The 15,640-nt window shown below is 41.0% G+C and overlaps 1 protein-coding gene across 1 annotated transcript in view; it reads right to left on the reverse strand.

Annotated features, from left to right (window-relative positions):
- Positions 1 to 2,404: 2,404 nt before the first annotated feature.
- The window catches only part of plcg2 (phospholipase C, gamma 2), a 45,029-nt gene continuing 31,793 nt past the window's right edge, over positions 2,405 to 15,640 (reverse strand). Inside the window, exons 27-33 of the mRNA XM_049573713.1 lie at positions 11,220 to 11,423; positions 7,877 to 8,016; positions 6,655 to 6,763; positions 6,369 to 6,536; positions 4,708 to 4,796; positions 4,412 to 4,575; positions 2,405 to 4,316 (exon numbers count right to left, since the gene is read on the reverse strand). Coding sequence (XP_049429670.1) covers positions 4,274 to 4,316; positions 4,412 to 4,575; positions 4,708 to 4,796; positions 6,369 to 6,536; positions 6,655 to 6,763; positions 7,877 to 8,016; positions 11,220 to 11,423 — 917 coding nt within the window. The 3' untranslated portion in view covers positions 2,405 to 4,273. The remainder of the gene's footprint in view (positions 4,317 to 4,411; positions 4,576 to 4,707; positions 4,797 to 6,368; positions 6,537 to 6,654; positions 6,764 to 7,876; positions 8,017 to 11,219; positions 11,424 to 15,640) is intronic.

Raw genomic sequence — 15,640 nt, forward strand, 5'->3', positions numbered from 1 at the left:
CACGTATATACATATACATGCTTATACACATACATGTGTACATATATACATATACAAATAAATAAAAGCACACTTAGAATGTAAGGAGCCCTGGACTAAGAGGCATCTGGTATTTAAAGTGCATAATGGAATAAATGACAGGTTAAATGAATATGAATATAAATAAATAGCAGTGTAGACTAACTATGCATGAGAGTCATGGATGCACTGCAGGTGACAATGTCCAGTGTAAAGTGTAGTAGTGCAGGGTTTCTATAGAATGGGAAGGGGGGATGAACCTTTAGGATGTGTGGATGCAGGGTGTTCAGCGGTCGAACAGCTTGGCCAATGGTGGCACGCATGCCCAGACCCCTGCACCAAAGCATTAACATGCACACCACCAGAGAATACCTGGACCTAACTCCCCAAAATGAAATGAATTCCTCTGCAGATGACGGATTTGTAGGGAGTGCACAATTAATGTGCCTACATTTGTTTCAATTTTGTACTGTTGCTGCAATACTAAACAGTGTTGTAGTGGCCATTTCAGCCTCCAGTTTGTCTTTGCTTTGCCTTTCTTGAAGCATAAAATATAAACTGGACTGTGTGGTTGCAGACTGAGAGACACAGAGTCTGTTGGTGTGACTTGAAGGCTTACTGCATCGTGTTACATATCTTGGTATCCACAGATAGCTTGTGATGGCAGCTGTATTGTCTGGCGCAGAGCAGAAAACAGGATGATAATGAGGTCTGTGACAGACTGATAGAACTAAGAATAAACACACACACACACACACACACACAATGAGGACATTACAATAAATAGCACAGACGATAAACACAAGCACCCATTCCACACATAAACAGACACTGAATAGCTTGGAGGGATGTCACTACAGGGTTGTAACGGTGACGCACACTGACACATTAGGTGTTTCAGTGTAGGCCACACACCCAGGCATTTTCACTGATAAAGTGATGTAGCATTTACCTACACACCCTGCCCCATTTAGCTGTAGATACATGTCCACATGACCTCATTATAGCTGTTCAGCATAAACTCATTTCTAACTGAAACAAATTGAGATGAATTTGATGCAAGTGAAATGGCAACATTTGAATTTTTTGTGATCATGTGATAGCTGTGTGGTATTCCCTGCCTGGGAATACCAGTTGCACACAAACACCTACACAGACATAGGGTGTCCTCCAGATGATACAGACTGTCTACAACGGGAAATCCATCTATATTCATCATATATATACATATATATATATATATATATATATTCATATATATTCAAGTGTGTACATCTGATATAGTTTGAAATGAGTACTCCAGCAATTTGGAATTGCACATGCATAGGATTGATTGACTTGCAGATGAGGATTTGTTTTTAAAAAAAATGGAACACAGAAGAGACTGACTTTTAGTCTTTTTGCAGTCCCTAGTGTTGATTCTACACTTTCCATAAACCAACTCCTTATTGTTCTTCTCTGCGTGGTAAACACCTGCATCTTTCAGTGTGTATGACCTTAAACTTAATTACTACAAGTCCATCCTGGGATATCTGAACTCACCTAAATAATTTCCTTACACAGACAACATTATACAACTGATCTCAGAAGTCAGTAGGTTTGCACCATGTATGCTCAACAGACTTTAACTCTAGCTGTGGCTCCACTAATTGGATAATAGGGTGTTTGATCCCTTGCTCCTCCAGTCTGCATGTCGAAGTATCCTTGGGCAAGATACTGCACCTCAGATTGAAATGTTAATGTTAAGGTGATGGCACCTTGTATGGTAGCCTTGTGTGTGAGAACTGGTTAATATGGCTCTGCAGTGTATAATAATATCCAGATACTGGATGTCAGGGTGGCGCCTATTCATTCAAATGAAGTTGCTTGCCTGGAGCATTCAGCAAAAAAATTTCTAGCTTCTGGATTTACTTCCGCGGTATGGCCCATTGAATATGTGCAGTAGCGTTTCTCCCACTGGCTTCACCTGAGAGTTCTCACTTGGCTCATAAACTTTACAATATGATGACATCACAAACGGCACATTTTACGGACGTCTCCTTTATAATAATGGCCTATGGGGAAAATGCTTTATGCAGGGGATTTTTTTTCTCTGTAATACTGCAAGTGGCCACCAAGCCCCCAGGAAGCATGCCAGGTGTTGAGGGAATTTTCATAGTGGTCAAACAGTGGAATATCAACTCCCAAGCCCGTCATGTGATGCCATTGGGCCCAAAAAGACTTTTTCCCATAGACTTACATTGGGAAATGTATAATGGCCAGCTTTTTGGACAGCCTGCTAAACTATTTAATGTTAACAGCATGAATACATGTTTAATATTAAAGTGAATACTATCCAACACAGCTATGCGAAATAGGAAAATTAAATTATTAAACAGACACGAGGTATAGTTCACCAAGCAAACTTTATTGACTCAATTCATTAGGAGGTGTCAGAGGAGTTATAGGAAAGCTATAAACATCACCTGGCTTCAAATTAAATACATGAAATATTCTCATTTCATCACCTGTTTTCACTACTCCGGCTTCACTTTCAAAGAAACAACACATTATAGTGCAAAGAAAACAGCTTTTCTATGTTGTAAGACTCACACGGCAGCCTGTGTGTCACACTCCATATCAGTTGTATACACTCATCAGGATTTGAAATTAAGACACACACAAAAAAGATTAATTCAACAGAAGCTCTCTGGCAGAAGAACAGTCTGCTGTACTGCAGTGAAACTATACTGAACAATAATTTAAACACAACACTTTTGTATTTGCTTCCATTTTTCACAGGTTTAAGTTAAAGATCTCAGACTTTTTTTATGCACTCAATATATATCTCTCAAATTGTGGTCGCAAATTTGTTAAAATCCTGGTCAGTGGGCACTTCACCTTTTCCAAGATTATCCATCCACCTGACAGGTGTGACATATGCTGATTAAACAACATCATTAATACACAAGCGTGCCTTGGGATGGTCACAATAAAAGAACACTCTAAAATGTGCAGTTTGATCACACAACACAATGATGCAGATGACACAAGTTTTGAGAGAGCGTGCTATTGGACTACTGACTGCAGGAGTGTCCATCAGAGCTGCTGCCCATGAACTGAATGTTCATTTCATTACCACAAGCTGTCTCCAACAAATTTGGCAGCACATCCAACCACCCTTACAACTGCACAAGTCCTTTAATTGACAAAGACCCTGGTGAGGATGATGAGCATGCAGATGAGCTTCCCTGAGACAGTTTCTGACAGTTTGTGCAGAAATTTTCCAGTTGTGCAAACCAGGTATTGCATCAGCTGTCCGATGCAGATCACAATGCAGGTGAAGACACAGGATATGGTGGTCCTGAGCTGGTGTGGTTACACATGGTCTGCGGTTGTGAGGGTGGTTGGATGTACTGCCAAATACACTGAAACAATATTGGAGAACTTATGGAAAACATCTGTGTCATTGTGCTGTGGGATCAAACTGCACATTTTAGAGTTTATTATTTTTTATTGTGTCCATCCAAAGGCACACCTGTGTGGCAATGACACTGTTTAATCAGCATCTTGATGTGTCGCATCTGTCAGGTGGATGGATTGTCTTGAAAAAGGATAAGTGCTAACTGACAATTATTTCAGTTACTGTAATTTGTGACCAAACTTTGAGAGATATACATCTATTGACTGCATGAAAAAAGTCTCAGATCTTTTTCTAACTGACACCTGTGATATAATGGGAGTGAAAACAAAAGGGTTGTATCAGTACATTTTTTTCAGTTACATTCTTGGTTAATTGAAAATAAATATAAGTATCAGTGTGGTCCACCTCTAAAGCAATGCAGTTTGATTACCGGCTGAATGCAATTATTAAGCACTACATTGGCTGTCTGTGGGGACTCCTCCGAGGAAATGTCACAACCTCACATATTATCTGTTCAGAAGGGGTTGCACAATTCACCTTCCCCCAACCTGCCTCATCTAGTTCTACTTCATGGTTTAATGGTTCCCTACATTTCCCAGAGGGCTTTTAGGGAAATAACCTCTCAAGACGTGCATTATATTTCCATATTTGAGAAAATATTACAAATATTGATTTGTTATCTTAAATAAATAGAAAACTTTTTTTTGGTATGAAAATGAAAAATAGTAACACGTCACATTTGGAAAGATCACAATTCCTTGAGTAAGCAGATGGGGTGATGTTAGATTTGTAGTCCGCATTTCTCCACCACTCAGTCAGGAAGGAAGTAGACAGGTGAGTTCTGCTGAGTCTTCATGAGTAGAACTTACTGTTGTTTACCTTCTTTTCTTTTGTCCTGCAGCACAAAGAAAATATAGTGGAAATATTTGGGAACTTTACACATTTAATTTCATTTACAATAACTGCCCAGTTGTGAGTTGTGAGGCTAACCTGTGGTTTTCGCTGGTGCTGCCCTCTCTCATGAGGTGGTTATGTTGGCGAGGGACGGCGGCGCGCTGAATGTTGGTGTGTGTGTCGTACAGAAAAGGTTCACTGAGCTCCACCTGCTTTTTCTTCAGCTGGCTGGAGGATGAGTACAGCTCCTCCTCTGCTCTCTGAAGGACAAATCATGTGATCACGTTTACTGAAATATCTCCATACTGACATCAAAGTGAAGATGTAAATCATCACTGGTGTGTGTGTGTGTGTGTGTGTGTGTGTGTGTGTGTGTGTGTGTGTTTGCTCACCCCTGCTTGTTGTACATTGATGTAGACCAGCAGAGAGGCTAACTCTAAGTCTTCACTGTAGCCATTCTTTAGAGGTACAGAGCGGTAACCTGCAGAAACAACATTTTGAGTCAGCTCTGTGCACACACAGTTAAGCCTCTTATTAACAGTACATATCAATCAATCATATCAAACCACAAAATAAAGGACCACACCTGTGTTTTTAATTGTTGTCGCCCATTCAATACAATTCTCATGTTATTTACATTACTGCTGTAGAGCCAGATAAAGCTGCTGGGAGGTCCAGAGAAAAATGGAGCTGAGGGCCCCCACTGACCCTCCATTGATTCATCTCCCTCTCTGCACATCTGTTGCATTTAAGTACCCATCAGGCATACTGCAAACTATACATGGCACCTTAAGTATATTTTGCCAGTGCCTCTTGTTACATGCTCTCCCTCTACTGGATATGATGTGTATGTGCATATGCTTGTGACTGATTTGTGTATCTTGTGTTTCCTCTCAGGTGGATCTGGTTGGCCTGATTAAAGGGGAAAACCCATAGAGGGGGGCAGGGACTTTGGCTCACTCTCTTTTATCTCCCAGCCTTGACAGCAGCTGTGGGGTGGTGACTGCTATGATTTAGACTTGTACCTTTGTTATTTCTGTTTGTTGGGTGGGTCCAATCGTCATATTTCTGCGGCTTTATTTCTGTTAAGCTCCCTTCCCATGGCACAAAAAACCCACTAACACCCGCTAACATCTGGCTTTTTATGTAATGGGTTTAGGGGCCTTTTAATTGGTTTCCAGTCCAGCTGAAACTTCTCCTGGTTAGAATTCCTTCAGTGTTCATTGTTCAGGAGGTTTTTACTGAGAGTAGAATTGTCCCCAGAAGTCTCTTCCTCTCCAAAACAAACAGACCTGTTGATACAGTATGTTCATCAACAGCATCTTCAGCTATTACTATGTGCTAAGAGCTAAATTAACTTTCACGACCAGCTGCCCCTGACTTCTGAACCTACACCACTGACCCCAAAATCAGTTGAAGCGCACCCAAATGAGTTTAAAATCTTTAAACTGACACAAAACAGACAGTAAACCTGGCAGGCAGCCACTAATGTCCATTCACTCACTGTCTGTCTGCTGTAATCAAAGTTATATTATTGTTAAGTGATGATACAGGCACTTTTGCATTTTGCTTCATCATTGTGCAGCAGAGCTTTAAAAGCAGCCCTGATGTTCACTGTGATGTATTAACTATTTCAAGCATGTTTCTACAGGTTGATTTTCATACTGCAGTGAAACCAGTGGAAGATATTCAAATCATATTCAAAACATTATTGTATTCTTTGGAAAATGGGTGGAGGTGATACTGTGTATACATAATATACAGTTGTTCACACTTCCTGAGTGAAAATATTCACACCATTTGTCAAATGTGGGTAGGAACATTTGACAAATTTCTCTTTACTGATCACTCATACCGTATGTGGAACTGTCTCAAAAGAGATAAAAGAGAAGGTAGAACCGAAAAGTGATTAAGTATGTATAGTGCACAGAAAACCTAGTTCTGGGAATAAATAATTGGTAAAGTAATAGTGTTGCTTGATAATACTTATGAGCTTCATGTGAGCAGCCATTGACCAACTCTGGCCCTCTGTGCTGTATGTGCATGTCCCCACCTGAGCGGATGCCTTTGACAGGAAATGTGGCCTGAGCCAGGAAGTTGGGGTCTGAGAACATGTCCTCCTCGTTGACCACAAAACGCAAGAAGGTGAGTTCAGGCTCATACACTGTGAAAATTACAGCGTCTGCTGGGGATTTCCATACTGGATTCAGACCATTATCACCTGCAGGCGACAGAACGACAGCACTGTTAACATGATCAGAAATAATTTCTCACTCCAGTCTCATCTCTTCCTCTCCCCTCTTTCCGTCACGTCACCCTCCCCATCTCCCCCTCCTTACGGTAGACAATAGTCTTGAACTTCTCCTCTGTGTGACCACACAGCTCAATCTCCACAAATGGACTGGCGATGCTGCGGCCGGGCTTAGGAAGGTGTCTGGCAGCAATCACCTGCAGACAAACGCAACTGCTGTTATCAGGTTCTCTCTAGATGAACTAGCAAAATATCAATATGCTGCTATTCATACAGCAATAACTTACTTTATAACAAAGTAAAGATCAGCCATGATCATGCACCTCTCAAATGATGACACAGCGTGGCTGTCAAAGTATTACACTTGGCCCTAAACTTAATAAATCCCAAAACAATGTCTGTATACAAAGATGGATGACACTTCCTCCTACTGTGCAAAAATGAAGCCAAATATCCTGGATACGGGCACTGTCCATAGGTATATAATAATACCTAGATACCAGGTGTCAAGTTGGTGCCTGTTTATTCCAGTGGAGTTTCTCGCTTGGTGCATATGCCAAAAAAAGTTTTTAGCTTCCGGGTTTACTTCACCCTTTGCTGAATATACGCAATGTTGTTTCCTCTGCAGACCCCGCCCACAAGTTCCCCCTCAGCTCATTGACTTTATATTGTAATGGTGTCACAGATCTTTATGTGCCAGGCGAGTAATTCCATTAGACTCTTCCCCTTGCTAAGTATTACTATACATCTATATGCAGCAGTGATCTCTGTAGTATCACGGTCCCGCACATTCACTATCGATTAATCATGAGCAGCACCATTCATCACAAGCATACCGATTGGCACGCATAGCCCCCCCCCCCCCTTTTAGCATTAAAAAAAGCTAATTAAAACCAAAGTTATCAGAGAGATTAACACTGGAATATACATCAGCATGATAAGAACTTTCTAAACATGTATTTGACGTGTAGCTTGATTTTTTGGTTTGGCCCATGTCCCATCCACTAACATGGAGGGGGCAGGTACTTTGCCAACAGGGAGCGATCAACATGCTTTGGCTTCACGTTTGGTGAGCTGTCCTGTCGTCCATCTTTATATACAGTCTATGTCCTAGACTGGCCAAATCTTAATTATTAATGTTTGCTTATTAACTGGCCCTTGGCCTCCTGTTATTTTGCAAAAGTGGCCCCTGGGCAAAGCAAGCTGAGTATCTCTGTACTGAAGCAACCTCATAATGATGATGATAATGATGATGATGTATGTGTTAGCCAGTTATTTAAAAAAAAATGTGTGTTTGTTTACAGACATACCCTAACTGCAATGTCGTACTTGACCTTCTTCTTCTCCTGGTAAGGGTCGTAGTTATCAGCACGCATTAGCTCCGGCTGCAGCACATAACCCGTACGTCCGTTCAGACTGAAGAGGGCACTGTTCAGTTGGGTGTATTTATCTGGGTGGACACATACACATTATATAAAGCTCCGCTCTACATATGTGCCATATAACAAGGCTGAAAACACAGTTTCACTTTACCTTTAGGCAGTCAGTACTGAAATTGTTGTAAAAAGTGCATACACTCCTCATTACATAAATCCATATAAAACATTTGCAAGTACTGTCTGCTCTGTCTCTCTTTCTCCCCTGTTACCACCTCAGGACTCTTTCCCTTATTTTAATGAAAGTTCACATAACCCAGCACCTACAATAAAAGGCCCACATAAAAAAAATTACATACGGCATCAGTTTAAGTGTACATTATATTTCAAATATTTTCACAGCATTACTTTGCTGTCAGACAGCATTTTCTGTCAGGAAACTGAAGCTGTTATCTCAAAGCCACCAGACTCTGTTGACAAACACGGTAGTGTTAGACCACGGGAGTCACTGGCCTACTGCTGCCACTGTTAGTTAGTGTATAAAGTAAAGCAATGAAAGTATTCCAAATATAGCATACATGTTAACTGATATTCATTTTTTAAGTATATTTATTAAACAGACTTCAAAGCAAGTAATAGACAGTGCAGGTACTTGTTGCAGCAGTCGGACATTTTTCTGGAGTGTTGAATTTGTCAACCCATACACAAACATAGAAACAAACAAAGCATTACGAACCAATCACCCTGAAATCACCCTCCCACCCACCTTCCCAAATGTCCTAATGGGTACAGATCACACTTTCTTGAGTGCCAGAAGAGATAAAGAAGAAGGGAATACATAAATAAACAAATAAATAAACAAAATAAAGGATTAGAATTAAAGGTTAAATGATTTAATGTCTTTTCTCCACCTAGGAAAAATAAAGTACACAGTCAGATGATCTGTGAAAAGATTCCACAAAACTTGGGACCCCTTTCTCTACCATATTATTCCTCTAACTTAGTGAGGATCTGCATATCAGGAACTGTGATGAGCAACACAGGGCCCACCAGGGGACTGTCCTCCCCTCCTTTCTGTCTACTCTTTACACCTCTGACTTGAGTCATGTCACCTGCAGATGCCCACTAATGACTCTGTCATTGTGAGGTGTATCAGTGTACAACTGTCTGTCTGCAGGACTAAGGCTGCACCACATCTGGCACTGTAGCAATAGCCGCAGGATTGTGCAGTGGTGTGGGAATGTCACCTAAATGGCCAATTTGTGGGAGAGTGGGGGGCGGAGAGACAGCATATCTCCCTATCTACGCAACAGAGTATTTGTTTATGTATTTGTTTAAGTTTGTTTAGTGTAGTGGTTGGAGCACTCGTCTCCCAGGAATCCTGCTGGGGACTACATCAGCAAAGGCATGCAGTCGCAAAAGAGGTTGCCACTGCCAAATCAAACCGGATCAGATTAATCTGAGCCCAGCCTGTCGTAGACAGGAGGTTACAGACATAAAAGCGGATTCATTTGTTTAAGTTTGTTTATTTTGACTTAAAAGATGTGTAGAATTCCTTTTGATTATCGTTACTGTAGTATCTTTACTATGGAGATTGATTTGTCTCAGTATTATTTGTGTGAACAGATCAAAAATCCGTATGTTAATGTGTAATCTGTAAATATAAAACACCTTCCACGGATACAAAAATTTGTAAACTCACAAAACCATTTTGCAACTTTTATGAACATGAATATAGTTTGAATATAATATATTAAAGCTATAGTTAGTAATCCTGTTCAGAAACACTTCTTGTTATATTGGGTGAAATGGTCCTTCCATCCTGAGAGTAGTCAATATATAATGTGTCTGAAAAAGGGATGAAAAAAATCTGACCTCTGTGGCAGCTGCAGGCCTGTAAAAACTCTGACCAATCCCTGCCATTCAGTGCGAATGGAAAGAACCAATCAGATGCCTTCATGTCTTGTTCTGCCCGAGCCCCCCTCTGTCCCTCCCTCCCTCCTCCCTATGTGCACTCATCACGTGTCACCATTGTTGGAAATATTCAGCACACTCCTCAGCAGAACAATGGCAGAGAAAATGCAACCAAAAGTATCACTTTCAGTGTTATTTGTAACGGCTCGCCCCGCTAAACAGGCTGAGAAGAGAAAGTCAGAGGCAGAAAAGGCTGCGACGAAAAAGGCTTTGGATAAAGCAAGAGGACAAACCAGACATCAACATCTGTGCAGCTTTTGAACGGTGGAGACAACTGAGGGAGCTGAAGGGCCTGAAAAGTGATGCAGAGGTTGCTGTCTTTCTGTTAGGCAGGTAATTATTTGTTTGCTTCAGGGGGATTTGTTGTTTTACTCGGCTCTCCTCTGCCCTGCTGACTCCTACTGTAGAATGCGCGTTCAAGCTTGTGGGGCCGTGGCTTTGGACAGAGCACTGACGGGAGGGGGAGGAGAGGGTGGAACTTAGCTTAATCCCTGTATCCACCCTGGGGGAAGACTGGAGTTCACCTGGTTGGCGGATCAGAGTGGACTGGGAACACAAAGGCCCTCTACAAGAAGTGCCAGAGCTGGCTCTACTTCCTGTGGTGGCTCAGAGGCCTCGACTTCTAAGATGCTGGTCCTACCAGCCTCTGGTGGCCATCATTATCTTCTATGTTGCTGCGTGCTCAGGACGGAGCATAAGGTGGAGAGACGCTAAGAACCTCAATGAGATACTTAGAGAGGCCAGCAGAGCAAACCCCTCAACGAGGTTCTAGCTGAGAAAGGAGTCGGCCAGGGATTTATATCTCCATGGAGTTCCACCGACTGTGTAGTTAGTGGACTGGGAGGATGCTGAGATCCTACTGGACTTGCTAACTGGACTTAATAATTATATTTTCTGTAACTTCTGGCACAATGCAGTACAGTACATCTCTTTCACTTTTAACTTATAATTACATTCATTTTGCAAACGTTACTGCCATTTGCGCACTTGTATGCACATGCTTGTACTTGAGTTTGACATCTGTTTTTGCAACCTAGCCCCACTGTTATCTTATTCACTGTGTGAGCTGTATACTTCGACCACTATCCAAGCCTACTAGAAGCGTCATCTCTGGTCACGAATGTAAGGTTTGTGCTGAGAAGTCTGTTCAAGTCACGGAGTGCACAAAGGTCAGACATGGGGCTAGTGTGTCCCCTACAACATGTAAAGATGGACAGACAAGAGCACAAATGTTGTATGGACCCCCTACATCTTCCTCTACAGTTGTCCTTTCCAGAAGCTCAGCCCAGATAAACTACTGTACCTGCAGTCTGGTAGTTGAGAGCCACCATGTGACTGCCAACGGCCCACAGTGGGTAAGGGTCGTAGTTGGAGGACTCCACACGCTGGCCTTTTGGGTAGATGCGACTCAGAGCCTTGCGGTTGTAGCGCAGGAAGTCCTTGGTGCGACTCTTTCCTGGGATCTTGTTCTCCACGAAGGACCGGATCTCTTTATAGCTGTAACTGTCTGTGGAGCCAAAAAAAGAGCGGTCACTTGAGAAGTACAGGTTGAGTTGATAATAGTTTCATGCCATATCAGTTGATACCAACAGACCAATAAACAGGACTGAAACTGTGGACAGTTAATATACCTGTGGTTATACTTTCTTTATCTTTAGTGTGTGACCTCACATTTGTTGGTAGGTAGGTAGGTAAGGGAAAACTGCTGGGTTTGATTTTTGGGTCAAGCTTGCTGCCAGTGATAACTATGTACCAAGCAGTGGAACATGTCATTAGCTGGTTGTTAGCTGATGATGCTACACACACAAGTTATAAATGTGAATAATAAATAATATGAATATATTATATGCTGTTATGGTTATCAGTTACAGGCATCAAGTTATATTTATTGTTGTATAGACATTATATGTGTCCAGAAATGGTTGCCGTACTTTCTTAGCCCAAAATCGTCTCATACCTGGGAAGCCCACAATGAATAAAAAGGGGTTGCTAGGTCTTGGTTGCACAGTTTGAAAGTTGGGTCAAATTCTGGATTGAGTTGCACAGGTCTACTCCTGGACAGAAGCAGTCTGTGAAATATGTTTAATTGGATCAAACTATTCCTGACACATACGTAGGATTTCATCCATCCAATTCAGAGGGCTATATAGATACAGAAGTGGTTCTGGGACACATCGCTAAACCTTCTTAGCGTTGCGAGACCAACTCAACAAAAACACCAGTTATTGAGAGCGTGCCCACTTGATGACCCTGTAAACTTGTCTACATTCTTAAGGTGGATTTATAGTTGTGCTTCAGCTCTACGCACAGCCTACATTGTAGCCTACATGTGTGGCCTACACAGTTGTGAGCATTTATTTTTATATACTTTATTAATCCTCGAGGGGAAATTCAATTTTACACTCTGTTGTCAATTACACACAGGTCTGAACACACACATGCACAAACTGGACCTATACATGCACTAAATGGAGAGATGTCAGAGTGGGCTGCCCATGACAGGCGCTCAGAGCAGTTGGGGGGTTCAATGCCTTGCTCAGTGGCACCTCGGCAGTGCCCAGGAGGTGAACTGGAACCTCTCCAGCCACCAGTCCACGCTCCACATTTATGGTCCGGACAGGGACTTGAACAGGCGACAATCCGGTTCCCAACCCAAGTCCCTATGGACTGAGCTACTGCTCATGCTGTGGTGTGTCTGTGTGACCGGGGCCCCAAAAATAGGTAAAAATTTATATAAAATTATTAAACCATCATCATTAAGAATTTTTTTCCCCAAATATTGTAATAAAGTTAATGATATCTTTGTTTTTACTTGTTTTTGGCAGTAAAAGTTAAATATCCCCATTGACAAAAAAGTAACCATCCATATTGACTGACCACCCCCCTGTATCTGCATGAAATGGTTTGGTCCTGCCTTAGCGCACTGACGGTGACGGTGCCTAGCAGCAGTCAGCAGTTGTGCTAGAACTCTACAGTCACTATCATGCTACCTAGTACTAAAAGAAAATCCAGTTTTCAAAAAAGGAAAGAGCGAAAGGAGAGAGAGGAGAGGCAAAAGAAAGGGTGTCAATATGTTTTTCTCCAAGAGAGGTGGGTAGCCTATAGTCTGTGAGTGGTAGAAATGAACCTGTTAGTTTAATGTCCATAGTGAAATAAGCTAGCTACAGACTAGTGTTAGCCTGTATTTCACTCCTTTTTAAAGAGGCAACAGATAACATCCCTTCCTAAATATATCATTATGAAAATAATGTGGATTGCACAGGTCTACTCCTGGACAGAAGCAGTCTGTGAAATACGCTTTCATTTAGATTGAATTATGGCTGTTAAATGACATCTATAGATACAGACTTAAAAAAAAATCTGCTGTTTTCACTATTTTGAGATGATGATCTTAATTTATTTGAAATGAAAAGTTAATATACAAGCATACAAGTTACTTTTTTAATTCTTTCATTGATGTTAAGAGAATTCTCCATTTTGGCCTTTAGCACATTTTTTATGGTGGCTTTTAATCTTGCATCAAATAGTGAATAGCATACTCTATGCAGTCTGTTGCATGTACAACTCACTAGCAGTAAATATTGTACTGGTAGTATTGAACTAGAAGAAGCAAGACAGTTGCAAGCCTTCAAAGTTAGAGTTATGTAAAGCTTTTAATGGGTCAGTTAGGTCCTAGAGATGGGGTGACAGCTGTGCAGGGGGGAGCCAATGTTTTTTTTTCATGGGGCCCAAAATTCCTGGCAGCATCCCTGGAGGTGTATGTCAGTCAGGGTGCACATCTCCGCAGATCCTACGCAGTAGGTACGGCAACAATTTAATGCAGAAGCATTAATCCACCTACAAGCTTTTGTGGAGCACAAAACAGTGATGATGGCTGGTCAACTGAGCAAGCCAGATCATGTAATATAGCCCGATACAATACTATGTAGATATAAGGCAAGGTCAAGTCGTTGAGTATGTGCTCATTGTTTGGGTAAGAGTAGAATTCAAGGGCGGTTTAGAGGTAGGTTATGCCAGGATTAGACAATGGTGTCATCTTTCAGAAACCTCAGTAGATTTATGAGGGCACAGCCTCTTCAGGGCAGGATAGATGATTCGTCTTATTCCCTCAGGAGCTCCCAAACCATTTAGACTATACTAATGTTATGGTAGGGGACTAACAAGCAAATAACCACAAGATATGTAACAACCGAAACAACAGTAACTTGATAGACTGTTGTGGTGTGGATGTACGCTATGCAAAATTTTGTGTATTTCTAAATTTAGATCGGCGTAACAGAGGAAGCTGTCTAGTCTTTACATCTCTCCATGTGGTAACATCCTGTTTACGGGGGAACTTTGAGTTGTGGTTGAAGAACAGTAAAGGGAGATCTTCACTGAATTAGGTGATGTGCCTCGGCTCAAAACATTCAGTTTTCCTGTTTTTGCATTTAAAATTTTTTCTGCTAAAAAGTCTTCACAAATGCACTGTCTTCTCACTGGTCACCTGTAGGCCCATTACCTGTAGCCTATATTACAACTTGTATGTCGTGACACATTAATTGCATTTCTTTGTGTAATGGATTATAGTTTTAAGAAATCTGTAAAAATTTATTACTTATCTGAATCTGCAGAGTAACTACAGCTGTTAAATAAATACAAGTAGAGAACAGAACAGCATAAGATAGAAATACTCGAGTTAAGGACAAACACAACCCTGATTCCAAAAAAGTTGGGACGCTAAATAAAACGTAAATAAAAACAGAATGCAATGATTTGCAAATCTTTTTGTTTTCATATTCAGTTGAATACAGTCCAAAGACGAAATATTTAAGGTTCACACTGATAAGCTTTTGTTTTTGTAAATATACCCTCATTCTGAATTTGTTACAAAAAAGTTGGGAAGTGCAGGCATCTAATTCAGAATGAGCGTTTATTTGCAAAAAACATGTTTATCAGTTTGAACGTTAAATATCTTGTGTGTGTACTATATTCCATTAAATGTCAAAAAGCATTTCCAAATCACTGCATTCTGTTTTTATTGAAGTGTTTTCCCCCACATGTAATTTGAATCGAGGCATTTTTGAAATTGTGAAATGGTACAGGGCTGTAACTTAATGTTCCACAACATAAACCAGTAGACAGAACATGATGGACTTACCTGCCCATACAAAGATAACAAAACCAAAAATAAATAACTTAGCATCAAGTAAATAAGTAAGAGTAGAATTAATACATTAAATCAAGAGAAAAAAAATTAAGGTTGGGATGAGGAAGAAATAATTATGCCGCTTAAGTCCAGTTCCTCTGGGATGTCAGATGAGTAGAGTCAGGTTTGGTGTGGAGTTTTTTCTAAAAGGCGATGAAGGGACCCACATCTTTTTAACGACATCCAACTTTTAATTTAAAGCTAATGTGATTCTCGTCGTTTTTATTTAGGTTTTACACAGCGTCCTAAAACTGTACTCAAGTACAAATCATGCGTAAATGTACTTAGTTACTTTCCGCCATTGCTACCTGGAGATAGTTAGCTTAGCTTTGTTTAGCATAAAAACTGGAAGCTGGGGGATACAGCTTGAAGCTGGAAGCTTGCTTCTGTCAATAAGAACAAACCTTTTTTCAGTCACTTTCCAGGACAGGAAAGCCCCTTGAAAGCTCTATGGCGAAAACTATCAAGATTATCTAGCATCAAGAGGTTTATCTGAACATATCACTGTTACTGTGCCTGCTGGTTAGTTAGCTAGC

Source organism: Epinephelus fuscoguttatus, linkage group LG4, assembly GCF_011397635.1.
Source record: "Epinephelus fuscoguttatus linkage group LG4, E.fuscoguttatus.final_Chr_v1".
Taxonomy (NCBI): Eukaryota; Metazoa; Chordata; class Actinopteri; order Perciformes; family Serranidae; genus Epinephelus; species Epinephelus fuscoguttatus.